This window comes from Venturia canescens, chromosome 8 (genome assembly GCF_019457755.1).
Source record: "Venturia canescens isolate UGA chromosome 8, ASM1945775v1, whole genome shotgun sequence".
In the NCBI taxonomy this organism is placed as follows: Eukaryota; Metazoa; Arthropoda; class Insecta; order Hymenoptera; family Ichneumonidae; genus Venturia; species Venturia canescens.
In genome coordinates this window covers 6,641,531-6,663,239 of record NC_057428.1, presented here as the reverse complement: position 1 = coordinate 6,663,239, position 21,709 = coordinate 6,641,531, and the positions used below count along the sequence as shown (strand labels likewise).

Below are 21,709 nucleotides of genomic sequence, written 5' to 3'. Positions count from 1 at the left end.
TTGAGTGATTCTGTACAGAAATATGTTCGAGTTAGATAAGCGCGTTTAAGAAAATTGAAATGAATTTAGAGTCTTACCGTAGGGGGTCTCTTTCTTCTGGAGTTTGGTCTCTGTGGTAGATTTACCAGGCTTTTCGGTGGTGGAGGTGGTTGGTTTCAGAGTTGGTATATCTTGATGTAATGAACAATCTGGACCACTCCAGCCGAGATTGCAGAAACATTTGTTCATATTAGTGCAAACCTGTTTATGGGCAGAAATCTACGGTTACATGCTGACGTAAATTTACAAAATTTAATTTTTAACTTTATTTGATTCGAGTAATTATTTTGATAAGTTTAGGATGCTTCAGACAAAATCGTTATTGTTGGGAGATTGAGGTACCTCTGTATGTACACGTACGAGCTAAAAGTTTGGGCCGCGGCGTACAATAAAATCCACTGCTCATACGATGCTGCCGGCTACACAGTTTTGTCAAAGCTTGTATACTCTGCCTGTCTTACATAATCACGCCTCATGGACGAATAGGTCCTCAACATATATAGAGAGTGGTGCTGTAATCGTGGCAACAACGCCATTCTCCATTATTACTACAGCATCAAGCGTCAAAATGTCAGTGTTTTCCGAAATCTTATTTAATCGTTACGAAAGAAGTAAGAAGGGTTTAAATGGTAATTCGATCGAAGAAGGTGATCGATCCGACCACCATTCTTGATCGAATCTCGAATCTTTCTCAAATGTTCATTTCAGAAAGATACTTTCATATTGTTTTGTATTGCGCTCATCAGTTCGCCGCATCATACACTGATACCACGTCGTCACAGTTGGTCGTGAGCCCGTTCCCTGTCACGTTAAATTAACACAGTTCATCAGTCGATATTTCCGAAACTAGATGGTGAAAAATTCCTTTTTTTGAAATATTTATTCCACAATAGTACACAACCGTTTCTATTTTAAAGTCGTAAGATCTGTTCAGCGTAGGTAATAAAAAATGTAAACAAAGTGCTATTCAGTGACGTGTTAGGTATAAGCATCGCGTACAAAATGACTCATTTTTAATCGCCAATATCTCGAAAACTAAATGGTGAATCGATTTGAAATTTTGACAGTTGGTCCATGAAGGCTTTTATTAAACCATATTTAAATTTTAGCCGCTTTATGAAGCGGCTAATAGATTTCAACAGAAGAACAAAACGACCTTAAACTCTTTAGATAAAGAACGGTATTAATAAAAATATTGTTTTATTGCTATGTTGAAAATTACCATAAAATTAGGGTCCCAATATGAAGGTACTATCATACATTCGACCAATTTGACATTTCGTCTAACGCGGACATTATAGCAGACATTTAAATTTATTTTTTCGCACTATATCAATACCAATACGTAGTCGCAACTGGAAATTTCCTTATTTGGACGCCACATGCTTAGGCCATTAGACTTCATCTTTGTCTTTCAACAGATTTTTTGTGTCATCAATGACTTTTTGCCATAACTTCATGTTTCTTGCTCCCTCTACACTTTCGTAAGATCTCCGTGTCAGTGGAAGATATTCCGCCCCCCCCCCCCAAACATTGAAACGTCCGAAACAAAAACATTTTACCATTGTATAGCGGCCTATATACTGAGAAATAAATTGTTTCAACATAAATTGGAGTACTTTCCGAGATTTCAAACACTGCAAAGTCTCTTCCCTTATAACTATAGTGCGCGTCTTGTTTTCAATAATGACTCGGTAGTAGTGTTAGTGACAGGGTCCCAGGCAATTTTTTTATAAAGTCGAAACTATAAAAAAAAAAATTATGAATCGATACATTATGCGAGGAATATATTTTTTTTTCAAAAAGTTTCGACTTTACAAAAAAATTAAATTTCATGAAACAAAAAATGTTTAGAATTATCTAAAGATTATGTGTGATTTTTTTCAGAATTGTTGGGATTTTTAAAAAAATTGTAATTGAAAAATACAAAAATTGCTAAAACATTAAAAAAAAAATCACACGTATTCTTTAGATGGTTCTCAGCACCTTCTGCTTTATAACATTTTTTTCTTAACTCGATAATTTGGGTGGGGCTCAAAAGTTAGAAGGCCTAAAATAGCGAACAGACATTCTGTATATCTATATAAGCAAGTATAGATATTAGGGTGGTCCTTATTTAAGGTTGACATATTTTTTTTAAATCCCCCCCCCCCCCCCTGGTTCGATTCCAAATCATTAAAAAAGACACCACGAAAAAGCTGGAGTCAGTGGGATGATGAGAAATAGTGCCGGCAAGTCCGAATCGATTGAAAAAAAGGAATTTTATATAAAAGTGATGTTTTTCTGCTGGGGCCGGTTATTTATCATTTTATTCGAATCTTTCTTCGTTTTGTAATCTCTACGTATTTTCCTATTATAGTCTCTGCGACATAGAGTCTAACTATCACACTTCCCTGGGAAAGCCGACGCCGTTCCGAATATCATGTCTCGTGGCACAGCGTCCAGCTAACAGGATATTCTTCCTCATATCTTTTAAGTTTTCTCAGCATAGCCCATGCCACCTCAACTACAAATTCTATCCTCAATTATTAATCTCCTTAAATAATCATTATTCTTTAATAACTTTCATATAAAATGCTGATATAGATCATCGCGATGGTTCAGGAATTGCATCTTATTGTGAATTATTCATCAAAACTCTTTCGGCGTTGCGTTCAACTTTCTTTTGGCAAACAAATTCTCAAAACAGTTCTTTTATTCCGTGTCTCTCAACATAGCGCCTGACTATCGCGTTATAAAAAAATTCCTCAGATGTAAGAATTCACATCAAAACACCGACAAACTGACATAAGCATACGAAACAAGATTACTTCGTTTCATCGGCCTTCAAAAAGGCCGATAATTTTCGAGGAAAAAATCATGAAAATTTACATTATGCTATTCTGCAAAAATTGCTATCTTGGAAAAATTGAGTGAGAATAAAGTATTTATAACCAGTGTTCTGGAAAGGTCCGACATTAAGAGCACCTTTGCTGGCAATAATATGATTATTTAAGTGCAGCAACAATATTGCTGCCATATCGAAAACGGTTCTCTGTAAGCCGTATATAAAACGTCGACAGGTGAGCGTGAGAATATTGGCCAAATTATCAGTGACTGGCGGAAGGCGGGGAATGTTACCGACACGGAGTCCACATACGCGAGTACGGTACTCTTGGTAAAAAAAAATTGGGAGTCGCAGCTCTGCGTAGACTTCCGCAAATTGAACGCCATTACAGAGCGAACACATTTTCCCCTCGCCAATATTGACGACCACCTGGCGCAAATCAGGGATAGTGCCCTGTTCACCGTACTCGATCTCGCGCACGGATACTTACAGATACTGTTGACGCGAGAGAGAAGACGGCGATCATCACGCCCGAGGAGACAGTCGAATTCACCAGAATAGTGCTCGGCCTAATGAACGGGCCCGCTTACTTCTCAAAGGTCATGCATCGGACTCTTGGCCCTCTGCGTGATAACGTCGCACTATTTTACCTCGATGATATCTTAATTCGAGGAAAAAGCTGGTAGGATCTAAAACCGAAGTTACGGTTGGTACTGGAGGCCTTGAGGAAATTGGGTTTTACGATCAAGTTGGAAAAATGCAAGTTCTTATTTCCGAAGATGTTATATCTAGGACATGAGATTTCAGCTGAGGGAATCGAGCCGGGAGTAGAAAACGTGGAAGCTATCCGCGACTTCCCGTCGCCGGTTAACGTCCACGAAGTCCGTAGATTTCTGGGATTGACCAGCTACTTTCATAAATTCATTCCCCCATTAGTGCATATCGCACACCCGTTGTCACGGTTGCTGAAGACAGGAATCACCTTTAAGTGGGGTGAAGAGCAGCAGGTGGGGGCGGGATTGAAATTCCGAACTGTGAGAAATCAGAAGGCTCAATATTCCGAAAATCTAGCTGGGACTCGAAATATATAGACCATCCATAAAACAAACTTTAAAAAAAATTTTTATAAAAAATTGCCAAAAAAAATTATTTTATAAAAAAAATACAGAACAATTCGAAAAAAATTTCACAAATCTTAAAAAAACATTATCTTTAAAAAAAAAACTAACCTGTATCTATTTTTCAAAGTGTCAAAAGAATCAAATAACAAGTAAACAACAAAAACCGAAAAATCGCGCTTGAAATCATTTTGGAAACCGATGCCTCATTCTTCTTATTTGATTCGAAGGGCTAAATCAATTAAAAAAAAATCCATCTAATTTACATGCAGCATTAAAATTTATTATATCAATTCGAGGCCAAGTATTTTCTAATAAATTGAAAAAAGTTACCATTTGAGTTACGTGCAGCACTAAAATTTATGATATCAATCGAAGGACAAGTAATTTATGAGTAACTCCAAATTTCAACATTATGGAATTGTTCTAAGAAGCTTTTAAATCCAAAAAAATCACATGCAAGCTAGTCATTTCTTACTCTATGGTGACAGAGACTTATAAGAAAATCGATTCTTTTCAGACTTTCAGGAGCTTCTGATATTATTCACAATATTCGACGTCGATTGGATCGATACAAATTATGTTTAAATATGAGTTAAAAGTACTTGTCCGGCCCATCGACAAAATCGACAAAAAAATTTGAAAAAATGTCAGTGAGTTCAAAATTATAAATTGAAATGCTCTTTTCTCTAGAAATTTTATCCCGAACCCCATAATTCTCGAGTTCCTCTCAGTCAAGACCTGACCAAAAAGATCGACAAAAAAATTTCCAAAGAAAAATCTAAATTAATTAAAGCGAGTTATCATAAGTCGACACGACTTTTTACCCTCTTGACATTTCCTCTATACCCCCAAAGTTTTTGAGATATGCCACAATTTCTGAAATTCCTCGTTTTAAGATAAAATTAAGATAACTTTGTGAAAAAAAATCGTATGGTATTTTTTAAAAATAAAAAATGAAGCTTTTTCTATTTCCTCTAAAGCTGTTTTGGAGAAAAGTCGAGAACAAAATTTCTACTAGATAGGCAGCGTGTTTACGAAGGCCAAAAATTTGTCTAAAAACGATGCTGTTCTAAGGCGCGTGCCAGATAAAAAGAAATCGTAAAAATATTAACAAGTGGCAAATTGAAGCTTAATTTGTCCTCTTTAAAATGAGGATTATTAAATTCGATTCCGTTGATTTTGGATTGAACTTTTAGTGTGGGTAGAAATTTCGACGGGTGACCCCAAACTTTTGGACGGGAGTGTACATAACCCCAAACCTTATTTTTCACACCCTCGGGAATAGTGAATTTTGTTTGTTTTCAATAAGCCTCCAAAAACGTGCCACTGGAAAATTTAAAATATTCACTTTCAACCCTCTCATTTTCACCCCTTTCGGAGGTAACTACATGAAAATTGAGTTTGGGAATGAAATCAGCAACCTCGAAAATCCCCAAAAACTATTTTTCGTATTTTTCAGTAATTTATTTGCTCGTACCAGTTTTGGCTCGCAAACTAAAAAAAAAGCTTCTCAACAGTCAACTGGTTAATGTATCGTTGAAGGACAGCTTCAATTGCAGTTTTTGATCGCGTTTGCTACACATTTTTCAGTTCAACTCTGACATGAAAAAACTCAATCAAAGAGAGCGCCATATCAAATGCAAAATCACATCAAAATTTTCACTCAAAACTATGGAAATTTAATCATTATCTTTTTTGAGAATCCGGGATAATTTTGGCGTATTTTTTATCAAGAGAATCGGTAGAGTCTCGGGACAAGTACATTGACAGCCCTGTCGTCTGCGGGCCTGCGACTCTCGCCGAGACTATACTTTCTCTAAATAAAACGATTCGCGGTAGTGGGGGTAAAATTGGCATGTGATTTTCTTTAATTGCGAAGGTCATGAGTTATGTACGACTTTGAAAATTGAACTTTCAGCTAATTAAGAAGTTCTCTATCGAATGAGCCCAAAATCAGTATGATCGATGTCGTAATTTCTGAGAAAACACTTTGCACGGGCTTAAGATTATGCAAAAGTTACTAACACATTCAGGATTTGATGTATCTGAATAGGGACCGTGCGTGAGCTATAGAGGCAGCACTATCGCCGGTGAGCGCGCTCTCTCGTGTCTCAATGGGCAATTTTTCTGGTGCTATTCTGACTGTTAATCATTGAAAATAAGTAATTTTTCGGGGAAAAAAATGATTAAAGTAATCAAATACGGTTTTTTTCCGATCAAAAATGATCGCATTCGGGGCCAAAATGACACGAAGGGAAAGAAACTGTTTGAATCGGGACACGTTTTAAACGTCGTCGAAACAAAAATGTCAGTGGGTGAAGTGACAGTAACAGGGAAAGTCGTGGCTCAGACTCGTGTATCTGTTCTCTATGACGTAAAAATAACGGTACGCATTGAAAATTTTGTAATCTTTAAAAAAGGTAATCTCTTGAAATTATGAAAAATTAAATATCATTCATCTTTTAGCTCGATGGCAATAGAAACATCTTAAATGCTGAGTGTTCCTGCAAAGCCGGTCAATCAGGGAAATGCAAACACATTTGTGCACTGCTCCACCATGTGAATTCACCTGAAAGCGCCTCATCAAAAACAAGCAGGCCGCAATAATGGGGAAAGCCTTCGCATCGTCAACTTTTGGGCTATGATAAAGGAGCCCTAGTGTCAAATTTGTTTCCACCCAAACCTCTGTGCACCAGGGCATCTAAACTCGAACCGTATTTAGTATCGTCAAAAATGGTTGGGCAATCATTGGCTCATACTCCGCTTTCTACAATGCTGCGATTTGAAGAAAAGAACCGAGCAGAGATTATAGCAGCAGAGTCGCTAGTGGAAATAACGAGATTAACGGAGAAGAAAGCCATAGAAGATAAGGCCAGCAAAGTTACCCTGGAGATATTCCTGCTTCAATGGGGCAATTCTGGATTTTCTTCAGAGATTTACCTTTCTGCTCAGTTGTACAATTTCTACAATGAAAAAGTGTGCTGCGACATTAATGCTGCATTACAACTAAGTATCAGAACTATTGACCAATCAAAAATTGGTGAATGGTTTGAAGAAAGGAAGTTGCGTATAACCGCAAGCAATGGCCACAAAGTCAAAGGAACTCATTTTGACGTGGAAAAAGTGATTACCGGTCTGCTCTTTTCGAAGAAATTTTCGACAGCAGCTACATCGTATGGGACAAAAAATGAGGAAATCGCTCTCCGTGATTATCAGAAGACCATGGATTCTGGATGTGAAGTCGTAAAAGTCGGGCTCATCATCTGTTTAAAGCAACCTTGGTTAAGTTGTTCTCTAGACGGAATTATCATTTGTGGACCCAATATATGGGAAAAACGTCTCATCGAAATTAAGTGTCCATTGAGGCAAGCAATTTAAAATATTTCATTTTTGTATTGAATCATAAAATCAAACTGCGTGCGTGGCGAAAACTAATTCTTTATTTGCGAAAGTTATTCTTTAAATAGCGAACTTTATTTGCGAAAACTAATTCTTTATTTGCGAAAGTCATTTCTTTAATTGCGAACTTTATTTGCGAAAACTAGCCCTTTAATTTGCGAAATCAATTCTTTAATTCGCGAGATATAATTCTTCAAATTGCAAAACCAAATTTTGTATCTGCAAAATTTACTTGTGGAATTTAATCCGTCAGTGGTGAAAGTTAATTCCTTAATTACGAAAGTTAATTCTTTAATTGAGAAGCTTAATTCTTTATTTGCGACAGTTAATTCCTCAATTGCGAAAATTGCTTTCATTGCGAAATTCATCAAGTCTTTAATTGCGATTGCAGATTTCGGATTTCAAAATCGAGATCATGAGTCACAAGCCAATGACTTCACGATTCCTCCTCCAGGTGCGGAAAATATTTTCAATGAAAGTAGAACGAATTTTGGGGATGATTTAGCGGTCAATCAAAAAGAAGAGAATAGATTAGAAGAATTCGGTACACCCAAGTCAGACCGGGGTAAAATAGAATTTGGGGAAGTTAACAATCAATTGTTAGTAAGCCTAGTAGAAACAATGCAAGAGATGAAGAGTCAAATTCAAAGCATGGCCAATGAAATAACAAAAAACAATCAAGCGACTAGAGAATTAAAAGCCGAGTTTAACGATAGATTAACAGTCATACAAGCTAAAATAACTTCTGACGTACACAAAATCTATGAGCCTATCAAAAAACAATTAATCGGTCTCTCGAGAATAGTAGAGGAAAACGAATCACAGAGCGCGGTTGTGGAGGTCAATGTTGCCCAAATTCAATTGGACGTAAACGCGATAAAGAAACGGGTTGAAACCTTAGAGAACACCGGTAAATTTCACAATCCTAACACTGAGAGCACTAGGATCATTCCAAGGCCCAGTGAAGAAATTGAGAATGAAGACTCAGAGAATGAAAATGACCATCGAGAGAGGCGAACGTTCCGGAGGGAAACCTCCTTACATCCAAATAAAATTAAAATAAAGCCCCCAACCTTTGACGGATCTAGTAACAAACGTCCGATTAAATTCATGAAGGAATTTAGACAATATTGCGAGGTGACGAACCCGACGCTCGGAGAGATGAAATATTTGCTTGGTCAGAGTCTAGAAAAATCAGCCAAGGAATGGTGGGTTTTAATCGAGGACCAGGTCGATAGTTTCGACGAAACTGAAAAACGGTTGGTGAACCGATTTTGGAGTCACGATGTACAAAGGAAGATCCGTAAAGAACTCGAATTCGGGAAATACCCGGAAAGAGATAAAAAATTAACGAGAGTCGAGTACGCGATTCGAACCTTCGGTGCGGCTCGAGATTTAATTCCTTCTCCGAGTGATCGAGACATCGTGGCTGCATTGTCACAACATTTCACCGAGGAAATCAGGGCCACGATCATAAGTCGCGGATTAGAGACCCTCGAAAAATTAATAGAATTTTTAGAGAAGCTAGATCAGAGTGGACCGGTAATTGCGGCAGCTAAGGAGGAAACCCCTCAGAATCAAAAGAACCAGAATAACGAGCAGCGGCCTTTCCGCATGCCACCTCAGAATAGTTGGAACAGTAGTGGGGGGTATCAAAATAACCCAAATAGAGGCAATCCCAATTGGCAAAACAATCGCCAAAACAATAATAATTGGAGTCAGGGTAATAACGGAGGTTATAACAATTGGAATAACCAACAAAACCGTTACAACCATCAAAACCCCAATCATAGGCCGAATAATGGTGGCTTCACTCAGCAGAATGGGGGGCAATACGGGCAGAACCGCCCAAATTCGAACCCAAATTGGAGTCCTCCGAATCAAAATCGGGGACCACAACAAAATAGTGGCGGCCACAGGCCTTTGCCAGGGAATAATTCGAGTCAGCCTCTCATTCAGGTGATTGAGGCAATACCAGACCCTCAACCTTCGACTTCAAAGGCGGGAAACGTGTAGGCGTTGTACCCGCACTCAATCATATACGATACAAAAATGAGAGTAATGAGGTGCGAGGTATAACGAAAAAGGAAGAAATTAATGACATAAATAGAAGGGTAGACTCCAAGCCCATAAATGAGATCGCGATCAATACAATCTTCAGCGATACTCGGGAATTTTTGCTAGGAGAAGAGATCAACGAGGAAGATGATTTTTTTTTTAAGGAATCCAGCGTGTTTCCTTACGTGACTTAGAGAGTAGGGTGTGCTCCGGCGTTTTTATAAACAAACTGTTTTTTTTTAAGGAAACCAGCGTGTTTCCTTACGTGATTTAGAACACTAAGAACAAAGTGATTTATTTTTGGAAACGTCTCACGCATTTTAAGCGTGATTGTTACATTTTTTTTGACAAGGAATTTAGTGCAATTTCTTTTTTCATTTTGAGAAATATTAAACAGATAAATTTTTTTTTTTGAGGAGATTGGGTGAAGTCTCTTAAGGTTCGCGACGATCAATGTCGAACATTACTCACCAAGTGAAATATATTTTTTTTTTTGATGATCAAATAAAGCGCAGATATATTTTTGTTCAAAGGAGACGTGAAATCATTGGAAAGACTGCACAAGAAGTTTTTTTTTTTTTAGAGAAGTACCAAATAAGCAACACTTTTCTAGGCTGGAAGATAGAGAGCCAACATTTTTTTTTGACCTCAAACAATTGTTCGGGAAGCGGAGGTGGATAAAAGTTTTTTTTTCTGAGCAGAGTGTCAAATGAACAAAAATTTTTTTTTATTATGAGTTACAAACGCTACGATGGCACAAACAAGCCACTTTTTCTTTGAAAGACTGTGATAAAGCGAAGACTACATTTTTTATACAATTCAGTTGATGATAAAAAGTTTTTTTTTGTTATAACGAAGATATCACGATAAGTTTTCTTTTACTATAAACAATGTTACGAGTATTATTTCTTTGTTATCTGTCGCGCATCTAATGCCAACAGAGTGGAACCTAATCCGAAAAAATAATTTGTCGAGACGAAAAACTGAATAAAAACAAGATTTATTTTCTTTTGAAACAGAACAAATTTTGGTATTTTTCTTTCCCTGGTAAACACAGGCTAATATTATCCTAGGTGTTAAATAAATAAAAATTTCGAAATTCGCCTGAAATTGCCACAACTTTTCAAATTTATCAAGAATCTTGTTCTCATTACTCTTATTATATCAAGTGACATCAAATTTAAGAATCTCAAACACCACTAAAAGAGAGGGCAGCACTTTAGCTGAATGGCAGGGATAAAAATTGTAAACCCCCACTCCCCGAATCGACGAATCAGAACATCGCATACAGAAGAAGAGGGAGGCTGCCGAACGAAAAGAGGGAGGCGCCGAGGCAGTATAAAACCGGGTGAGCAGAGCAACTGCTCATCAGTCAGCGACCAGCCAAGTTGGAAGCAACACCTCGAACTCGAACAACTTCGTCAGCTCTTACCCAGCCAACAAAAATGATTCACCAAGTCGTTCCTGGCGTCCAGATGCCATCACCATGGCCAACCAGCTGGGAAGGCACCTTCGATATAAAAATTCTGGAATTTCTCAACCCCACGAATTTCACATACACTAAACCAATCAAGCTGGAAGAGCTGGGAAGATTTGAGGAGGAGATGCTTTCCGACATCGTCGACAGATACCAATATACGGGGCCAACATCGAACAGCTACTATGCAGTCATGGAAGGGGATAGCATTTGTCGAGGTGAACTATTAAGCGTGGAGGATGGCGAGGCAACTCTGAGGTTAATAGACTGGGGCAGAAGCTCTCTACATCCGCTCCACAATCTATACAAACTACCTTTGCAATATGCCACAGTACCACCATTCTGTACAAAGGCCTACATCGGCAATATCCAGCCCTTTTACGGAGATCGGTGGGAGATGACCTGCAGTGTGCATTACAAACAAAAATTGGTCAACAAAACGTCAAGAATCACCATCATCAGAGATCACCCGACTCGAGAGGGACACGAGGTGGAACTTTTCATCACTCCATATCAAATCAACCTGGGAGAGAGCCTTATAAAAAATCAATTTGCTCAATACGGTGAATACGACTACTGCCTGCTCGATGATATCCAATGTGCATCGCCTGCGGAGATCTATTATCTTCTGGATGGGGAGCTTCCACCTTTATTCGATCCAGTGGCCACAGAAATTAGCCAACTCGAACATCTAAAGCTTCTGGACCTAGAACGTGAACAAGAAAAAGAGGTCGAGCTTATGACAGAACAACTTCACCCATGAACCCCTCAACATCTGCGAGGATCTCATCATCATCATCATCCAAGGTCAACGACATCATCACCACCATCGACCATCGCCCTGACCTCCCATTGCCCCGATTTAGCACTGCGTTATTTACGAATTACTACTTTATTTTTTTTTGAGAACAAAAACAAAATTTTTCGAGTCTCAAATTTCTTTTTTTTGTTCTGGGGGGCGTTGAGACGAACTAGATAATAGAGCATGCGGCCGTACCGATGGCAATCAGCGATACGCGTATCACTCAGAGAGAGGCGCCAGCGTACGGGCGTGCTTATCGACCCGCGCCACGTAGATCACCAGAAAAACCAATTTTCTATCATTTTCATTAAGAAATTCATTTCCCGTTAACAACAAAGAACGGAGATGTAAAGAAATATTTGTGCGTATCAATTAGTGGCAACTTCAGAGCAAATTCACTTCAAAACACAAGAAAAATTGATCAAATCATTTCAAAGCGATTAATTTGAATTCAAACAGGTTTCGCGCGCTGCTACGACCAGGCTCGCAAGAGCCAATCAAAAAATCCAGCCAATAGGCGAATATCTCGAATGACAAATGAGACAATTACTCGGTCTCGATTGGCGATTGTGAGTGTCGCACACGCGCACTTCATTAAAATAAAAATTTACGATTGGTCGCAATTAAGCAACCAATAATAGAGAACACCGAAGATAAAATTGGCCAATTAGAAATTTTAGAGCAAACAGAGAGTTCGAGATTAAATTCGATAGCAAATCAGGAAAATTGGCGCATTCCGCCAAAAATTATTATTATTATTCTCCATTGTTATTTCGCATATAAAAGGGCGTCGAGAGCCAGTCTAGATAGCCAGTCTTGCCCTCATCACGCTTGACTCGCTTACGCACGCCGATCTGCAGATTGAGCAACTCAGATCCGCACACGCAATTTTTCCAGCCGATTCTGACTTCGTAACTCAGAATCCGCTTTGCAAAACGTAGACTACCACCGACTCAGTTTGGAAGGGCAGGCCCCATTCGGTTCCGTTTGGGTTCAAGATTTCCACTCTGGGGCACCGATCTGACCAGAAGGGCGGGGACAGTTCGATTTCGTTCTGGACCAAGATTTCTGCCAGATTACCCATCCTTTTCCTGCCAAAAGGGCGGTGACCGTTCGGCTCCGTTCGGTCACAAGATTCTTGGGGGAATCCTTCCCTTCATGCCAGGAGGGCGGGGGCAGTTCGGGTTCGTTCTGCCTTAAGATTCCTGGGTGGATTGAATTCCGGTTGGTAGGTGCCAACGTTTAAGACAATCAATTGAGATTTATTTCGCTTTTGTACGAAATCATAAATTCTAAAGGCGGGCGAAACAAAATTTGTTTACTTGCGAAATTTAATTCTTTAACTGTGAAACAAAATTCAGTAATTGCGAAATTTAATCCTTTAATTGCGACTCAAAATTCAGTATTTGCGAAATTTAATCCTTTAATTGCTAAACAAAATTCAGTGTTTGCGAAATTTACTTCTTCATTTGCGAAATTTAATTCTGTAATTACCAGAGTTAATTCTTTATTTGCGAAATTTAATTGTATAACAAAAATTTAATTGCGAAAGTTAAATCTTTATTTCCGAAATTTATTTGCCTAATGAAAATTCTTTAACTGCGAAACTTAATTGCGTAACCAAAATCCGTTAATTGCGAAAGTTAAATCTTTGTTTGCGAAGTTTATTTGCGAAACAAAATTCTTTATTTGCGAAAGCCAATTCTCTATTTGCGAAACTTGAGTCCTTATTTGCGAAAGTTAATTGCTCAAAAGTTTTCTGTAATTGCGAAGTCGATTGCGAAATCACGTCATCTGCGTGCGATCATTGTTCCCTTTTTTGGACAAAAAGAAAAATACCGAAAGTACTAAAAACCAAGATTCTCTTTTGTAAATTAATCACGAAATAGCGACGAAGTCATTTCTTGAATAAAACTTTTGATTTTTCACAGATCTTTCCTCTCACTTTTGTTTTTCTTTCATGCCTGCTCCTTTATTTTATAAGAAGCTCGAATCTACGCGTGGCGGTGCATTCTGACAGAAGACGTACCGTTACAATATATCGTCAGTTGCGTGATTATATATCATGTGTAATAATGTAGGTATATATACGAGTTCCCTTTGATATAGCTGTCTGGTAACGAACCGGCCGGGGTTTAACGTTACGAAGAGCTCGACAAATGTAACAAACGTTCGCATAGTTAATGAATAATATAAATAAGGCAAATCAGTTTATCAAAAATAGGTCTGGAAGTTGTGAGGAAAAACGTTCGTCAACCTATAACGTTAAATTTTCTGTTTGCGATCTGAAATAGTATGGTTGATAATTAATAAACCAAGAACACACGGAACTGTTAGTATAATGTGAGAAACTCCAATTGAATAAATGTTTTCTAATTTATTTCTTGTGTCATCTTTATTTTTGAATATTCCCATATTTTACTTCCCATTGAGTTTGGCTCTGCTCTTTCCGATCCTTGTTTTGCCTCCATCGGTTTGCAGCGGATCGATACATATTATTAATTGGTTGCCTAATATGTGTCCTATGATTTTCTACTACTTCTTCATGCTGATTGTGGTAACGTGATTCAAGAGGTTTCCAACTATATGATCATCAATCGCACATTTTGTACATTATATTCTCAAAACAGTTTCTGGTCTTGATATAAGTGTAGTTATTCTTTTTCCACCTGGTCTGTCGAGTAATAAATTTTGAAACTTGTTCCAAAAAGTCTTTGGATGCTTTTTTTTGCTGATAATATGAAAAGTCGAATCTTCAGAATGCGGTAGGCAAACAAAAATTTTGACAACAATACTTATGAAATGACGTGTATGTTGAGTATTCCTATTCTGCAAACTGCAAATGTGGAATTATTGGTGTAAGGATTCATTACGATAAGTTTCCAGATGCTTAGTTTTGGATACTATTAAGTATAATGTCTACTAACATCCATGGAAACCTACAGAATTTCTGAATGTTTAAACGGAATGTGATGGACCGGACAAGTACTTTTAACACATATTCAAACATAATTTGTATCGATCAATCGACGTCGAATTTTGTGAAGGATCCTGAAACTCTGAGAAGAATCGATTTTCTTATAAGTCTCTGCCACAATGGAGTAACAAATGACTAGCTTTCATGTGATTTTTTTTTGATTTAAAAGCTTCTTAGAACAATTTAACAATGTCAAAATTTGGAGTTACTAATAAAATATTTGTCCCCAAATTGATATCATAAATTTTAGTGCTGCACGTAATTCAAGTGGTACCGTTTTTCAATTCATTAGAAAATACTTGGCCTCGAATTGATATAATAAATTTTATCGCTGCACGTAGATTGGATGGAATTTTTTTCAATTGATTTAGCTGTTCGAAACGAATAAAAAGAATGAGGCATCGGTTTCCAAAATGATTTCAAGTGCGATTTTTTGGTTTTTTATTTTTTACTTGATTGATTCTTTTGACACTTTAATAAATAGATACTGTAACGGTACGTTTGTGCTTGTGCACACCGTCACGCGTGGATTCGAGCAATTCTATGTTAAAGAAGAGCGGGCATGAAAGAAAAACAAAAGTGCGATGAAATTAAATTGAAAATAACAAATTATTTATTAAATTTTGAATATTCACGAATCAAATTACAAAAATAAATGAATTTTGTTTTGCCTGAGAATTGTGTTTTATTAGATTTTATTTCGCATGAATAATTTTATTTCCGGTATTTTTCTTGATAATACTTAATTTTTATTGAAATTTCGCGATAATCTAATTTTTCGAAATTGTAATGACTATTATCTCGCCAACGCTTGTTTGATCGATTAAATAATTATTTTTATTGAGCTTTTAATTTTATAAACTCACTTCTTGACTCTATACAATTCAAATTGAGTGTGACGAGTGAATTTTATTTGCTTTTTCACTTTTTTGACTCGATATAATTCAAATAAATTGTTTTTAGTGAGTTAAATTGGTTTTGCATAATTTAATTAGTTCAAAATAATAATTGACTCGAAATTGTCTCGTTTTGAGAATAAAGAAAACTTGCTTGGTTTTAATAATTTTTAATGAATTTAATCGCCACTCAGAAAGCAATGATTCGTTGATGGAAAAGAATCCACCCAGAGATCTTGAGACAGAACGAAGCCGAACTGTCCCGGCCCCTCTGGCGTGGAAAGGTAGGAGTCCTACCCAAGAATCTTGTGACCGAACGAAATCGAACGGCCACGGCCCTCTTGGATAGAGAAAGGATTGGAAATCTACCAGGAATCTTGAGACAGAACGGAATCGAACTGTCCCGGCCCTCCTGGATAGATCGGAAACTCTCACCTGAGAATCTTGAATTCAAACGGAATCGAATGAACCCGGCCCTCTTAGCGTGAGAGAGGAAAAGTGTTATTTTTGAGTTCTGAGTGGTGTTTTAGCGATGTTATTTTGCTCTTTGTTCTTAGAGCTGTTATGAAATGAGCGAAAAATTTATGTTTCCTTATTCTCGATTTAATGGCGAGTACACGCGGCGAAATCCGGAGGCAAGACTGGCTTTTGGTTATCGGCATGCGAGTCGAGCTCTCAAGGATTCGAGACGTGACTGGCTCTTTGTATGCTCAGTGAGCGTTGTTGCTTTAGCGAGTCTAGCGTGGCGAGATTCAAGACGAGACTAGCTACCGGAGCTTCTGCGCTCGGGTTTTTATACTCTCTCGAACAAAGGAAATAATAATAATAACGCGCTTGGACTTTGTCCCTTACTCTAATTCGCTGCGCGACTTAATCTCGAACCAGGGACTCCCATTCTAAATTCTCTGATTGGTGCGCTAACTCCCCCGCGTGGGTCCCAATTGGCCCAATCGAGCTGTAGTCACACTGCGCATGTGCAAGAATTCAATAAAATTTAATAAAATGTATTTTGGATCGATTTTTATCCCTTTAAAGTCTTCTTCTATTATTTGATTTTGTTTTCTATTGATTTTGTTCACAAGATTATTTTTATTTGATTTTATTCACTAATTTGCCGAAAGTCACGTTCTTGCACGTGCCTGTTGAATGTAGGTCATGGCGCATGCGCACTGTGATCGCTCGATTTCTCAAAGAAAAGTTTTCTTCAATTTTTGAATAATTTCAATCTTAAATCTTCACCCATTTGTTCCAAATATGTTTTTCTAATGATCCGCATTAATTTTCTGAACAAGAATAATATTATTTAATCAAAATTGAATTAAATCAAGAATTTTGCGAGTCTAGGGAATTTTGATGAAGCGAAATTGAGTTGGCAGCGCTGAGCGCCTCGCTTCCCGAGCGCCGCTTCGCGAAGTGACAGGTTTTCAATATGGCCGCCGATGTAAACACTCGTGCGTGCCATGTCGTCGAAATAAGTGTTTGAGAGTGTGTTTCGCTTCAATACAGATTAGTTTTTTTTTAAATATTATGTTTTTTCAAGATTTGTGAAATTTTTTTCGAATTGTTCTGTATTTTTTTATAAAATAATTTTTTTTACAATTAAAAAAAAAAAATTTTTCAAGTTTTTTTTATGGATGGAATTATCAGCAAACGAGGGGCCAACAATGTACTTGTCCCAACCTTTTTTTTCCTAGGGAAAGTTTATGGTTTCAATTTCTCGTGTATGAATTCAATAACAGTCTTTATTATTTTGTTGGGAGAAACGTAAACCACCACAATAATTACTGGTATACCATGATCTCATTATCCTAATCATTATGAATTGATATCGATTGTGGAGTGACAACGCGAGAATATTGAAAATGTTGTCATTGCCCATCCATGTTTCAGAATGAACTAGAAAATTATATGACGATACTATTTTGTCTAATTGAAGATCTTGTAAATGGGCTCGGGGTCTTTGGAATTTAAAGGTAACCAGTTACAACCCTTTCCTCATATTTATAAAATCAAATAATAATTTCTGAATTGTCTCAAGTCAATCGGTATATTTTTCCCCGATTCTCGCGATACGTCTTGGCATTATTTTTCGGCACATGTAAAAACTGCTATTAATATTGAAAAATGATGAAAATATACGTTCACTTTAAATACAATACATCACGCTGTCCTAGGCGCCTTTCCCGACATTACATTGTATGTGCGCCTGCGTGTTGCCTTTGTAATACGTACTACTGCACGTACAAACACAGACGTGTAGAATGTTTAGACCAAAGCAGGTATTAGACAGTGGAATATTTATATATATTAGGGTGTGTCATTTCAGGGCAACATTTTTTTTTCGGGTGCTCACTCAAAAATCTTCAGTTCATACATAAAAAAAAATTGTCGCGAAAGGAGAACGTTAAAAAATATTTAGAGGCTCATCATCGGCCTTATAGTTTTCCCATTTAAATAACATTGAAAATGTGCTTCCTTTCATTGATATTGGTATTTCTCAGTCTGATTTCATATCGTGGAGTTGTGTGTGTGAGTTTTTGTAGGAAATGGAATTGGCTATAAAAAAAGTCCTTTGAGAAAAAACGTTCCAGTCAACTGTTTCCGAACTATTCCTATTCAAAGCGAATTTTAGATAAAAACATGTGTTTAAATCTACTTCTCGATTGATTTTTCAAAGATATCGTAAATGAAAATTTTATATGAAATTGAATTTCCTTTTAAGCAAGTCATGTGAATTAAATTTTTCGATTCGACCTTTCACGACTGACGTGAGCTCAAGATATATTTTACGGATAAATGTTCTAGGAAATTTTTCCACAGCCATAGAATTTTCCTTTAATACCTATTATAATGTTAAGAATATTGAATGTACGGTCTTGTAATTTTGTTTTTCCAAATTTTTAATTTCAGATTCAGATTCGTAGTTAGTTACCCGAAAAACTTTCAAGTACCCAGTTTCACAATCATCAAAAAAAACTTGATGTATTTTGTCCACCATATATCGGTGAACTGGAGTTTCCGAATTTGAATTTCGATTTCTAATGAGCAAAACCAAAACCTTCGAGTACTGAATTTTATAAAAATCTTCAAGAAAATTTCTGTATCGTGCAATGCCGCAGAGCAGCGCTATCCTGCAGTACGCCGCACGAAATTTACTCGTAAAGCAGTGTACCACGCACAGCGAGCGCACGAAGCGACGCGAGCGTATAACGCGCTGCGAGGCCAGCAAATTTAACACAATCTACAATTTTATTTATGCTTAATGGAAATTCGTTTTTGTTCTTCATCAGCTGTACAATTGGAAGGTGATTCGAAAATACTAGTGAATAGCAAAAAATTGGTCGCGAACACACTGTAACGGTACGATGGTGACAGAACACCCCGTTACGCGTGAATTCGAGCTTCTTATAAATAAAAGGAGCAGGTATGAAAGAAAAACAAGAGTCAACTCAAAGTAATGTCAAAATAAACAAAAAAACTTTTATTCAAATTTTGTTTGTTGTTTTTGGTGTTTTGTTTAAGTACAAAATCTCAGCACTTTTCCTTTTTAAATCTTTCCAAATTAATAGTTCGTAAATAGGTCTGCCTCGTATAATAATCTAACAAAATGAAAGAATTGATTTCTAATTCGCAAAGACTTTTAGTTCAAATGTCGCAAAATAATTTGATCGCATTAATGTCTTTTATTCATTCGCAAAAAGGTTCGCCATAAATTTAATTCGGTCCTCATCAATCGCTCTTGATAATTAATATTTCGCCAATAGATTCTCAATGATTTCTAAAATAATTTGTTAGATTCGCAAAATAATTTTTTAATAATTTCTTTTACCGCAAATGATTCTAAGTCTGCAAACTATCAGATGTCTCGCAATATAACTCGATCAGTGTTTCGCAAATGAATTTCATAATACTTTAGTCTCTCGCATAGTAACTTGAACAATAATTTATGTTTCGCAAATTAAATTTAGTGTTTCGCAAATAAAATTTTGTGTTTCGCAAAATGATTTAGTGTTTCGCAAATAAAATTTAGTGTTTCGCAAAATGATTTGGTGTTTCGCAAATAAAATTTAGTGTTTCCCAAAATGATTCAAAGTTTCCCAAAATAATTTGATAGTTCTGAGTGATTTGCAAAATAATTTGGATTCGTAAAAAAATGTTTGATCAAAAACTTTTAAATGGACTCTACTCGAGCTCAGGAAGCCAAAAAAGGATTTATTCACGGATTAGAACCCACCCAGGAATCTTCAGACAGAACGAAATCGAACTGTCCCCGCCCTCCTGGCATGAGTGAGAGGAATCCACCAAGAATCTTTTGATCGAACGAAGCCGAACGATCACCTCCCTCTTGGCAGACAAGGAATAGGTAATCTAACCAGAAATTTTCAGACGGAACGAAATCGAACCATCCCCGCCCTCCTGACTAGATCGGTGCCCCACACTGACAATCCTGAACCCAAACGAAATCGAATGGGGCCCACCCTGTCAGCATGAGTCGGTGGTATATGATAAAGGTTGCTTCCTGAGCAATATTTTTTTTTCTTTCAATGCGTAAAGCGGACTCTGGTTTCCTAGGCCAGAGTCGGCTAGTTTGCGTAATGCGGATCCGAGTTGCGAATCTCGAGATCGGCTAGTGAGAGCGGGTCTAGCGTGATGAGGACTAGACTGGCCGCTCAGACCAGTTTCCATTGCCTTCTTATACTCGCGCGAAACAACGACAAATCATCATAATAATTTTGTCGCATTGCGACAATTACGCCCATTCACCAATCAAGTTAATCTCAAACCTTCTCAAATTACCCGATTGGTTAAGTTTTGTGTCGTATGTCCTTTGTTATTGGTTGATTGGCTCGGACCAATGCCTTTTTTCGGAGTTCCAGCGATGCGCAAACGCGACACTTCGTTGGGCCAATTGTTAATGGATGATTTCTTAATTCGTTGGTCTTGAAATTCTCGCATTGATTGGATCTCTTGATTGGCGAATGTGCACTTGTTCTCTGAAGCGCGCGAAATACATTTGAATTTGAATTTACACGAGTTGTTTGATATTATAAAATTTCTTCAATTTGCAAGTGATTTTATTGTGAGATTTCCACCTTCCTAATTTTCCCTAATTCTTCCGTAAGTTTCAAATATTTTCATGTTAGACGATTGAATTTATTTAAGTGAATTTTAAAGAGATAGCTATTCTGCGCGATCGCTACGAGGTGGGTCGATACGCGAGCCCAGCCGCTGGCGCCTTGATCGATTAATTGTCGTACCACGCTCTACTGCGTCGGTACGGCCGATAATCATTTTGTTGACAGGTATGGATCGTCTCAACACACTGAGAAACATTTTTGGTTCATAGTACCATATTTGCATGTTTCTCTGAGGTGATAAAAATACTTTTATGGTAACGCTCATATTCAAAAAAAATATGATTGTATTTACTAAATTTTATAAGTCGTTTACATCAAGCGCATATATTAACAGCAACAATGACCTTGCCAAACATATATTGTGTACATGTCACTAAATAATAGTAATACTTTTCCTTCTAAAATAAATAGAATCATTGACGATCAGGTATTGTACTCTCGACTATACGCTTATGGTACGCTTGGCAATGATTTAAGGTAGACCACGGAGAGGAAGGATTTTAACAAAAAGAAACGATTTCAACAAACCGAAGAAAACATTGATTGACCTAAGTGAGACTCGATCCCCGGACTATTGGAGTTCGAGCCTGGAGCGCTATCCACTGCGCTACCATACGTTTTATAACTAGGATACAAGCAAACGCATATATAAGTCGTCATTACGGTTTATATAGACGTTTTGTTTTTTTCGGCTATAAAGTATGTGGTAGCGTACTGGATTGCGTTCCAAACTCAAACTCTGAAAATCCCGGGGTCGAGCCTTCCTCTGATCGACTTTTTTTTGTCGCACTTTTACTCAGGAGAACGGTATAAACATCCCTTGCGGTATGGCTGTCTTAACAATAACAAATAATCAGCAATACCTAGAGACACAAGTCTCCGCAAAATTATAAAAATTGTTCCTATCATGAAATATTATAATAATGCCTATTCTATTATAGATATTAATTGCAATACGGATGGTAAAATTCAGTA

General features: G+C 37.3%; 1 protein-coding gene across 20 annotated transcripts in view; it reads right to left on the bottom strand.

Annotated features, from left to right (window-relative positions):
* mmd (mind-meld) overlaps window positions 1-21,709 on the bottom strand; it is a 619,790-nt gene that overhangs the window by 257,766 nt on the left and 340,315 nt on the right. For 18 of the 20 annotated variants that reach the window (XM_043427306.1, XM_043427287.1, XM_043427309.1 and 15 more), the window contains exon 19: window positions 78-258. In XM_043427306.1, the coding sequence (XP_043283241.1) occupies window positions 78-258 (181 nt within the window). The remainder of the gene's footprint in view (window positions 1-77; window positions 259-21,709) is intronic. The other 2 variants (XM_043427304.1, XM_043427305.1) reach the window with 1 other exon arrangement.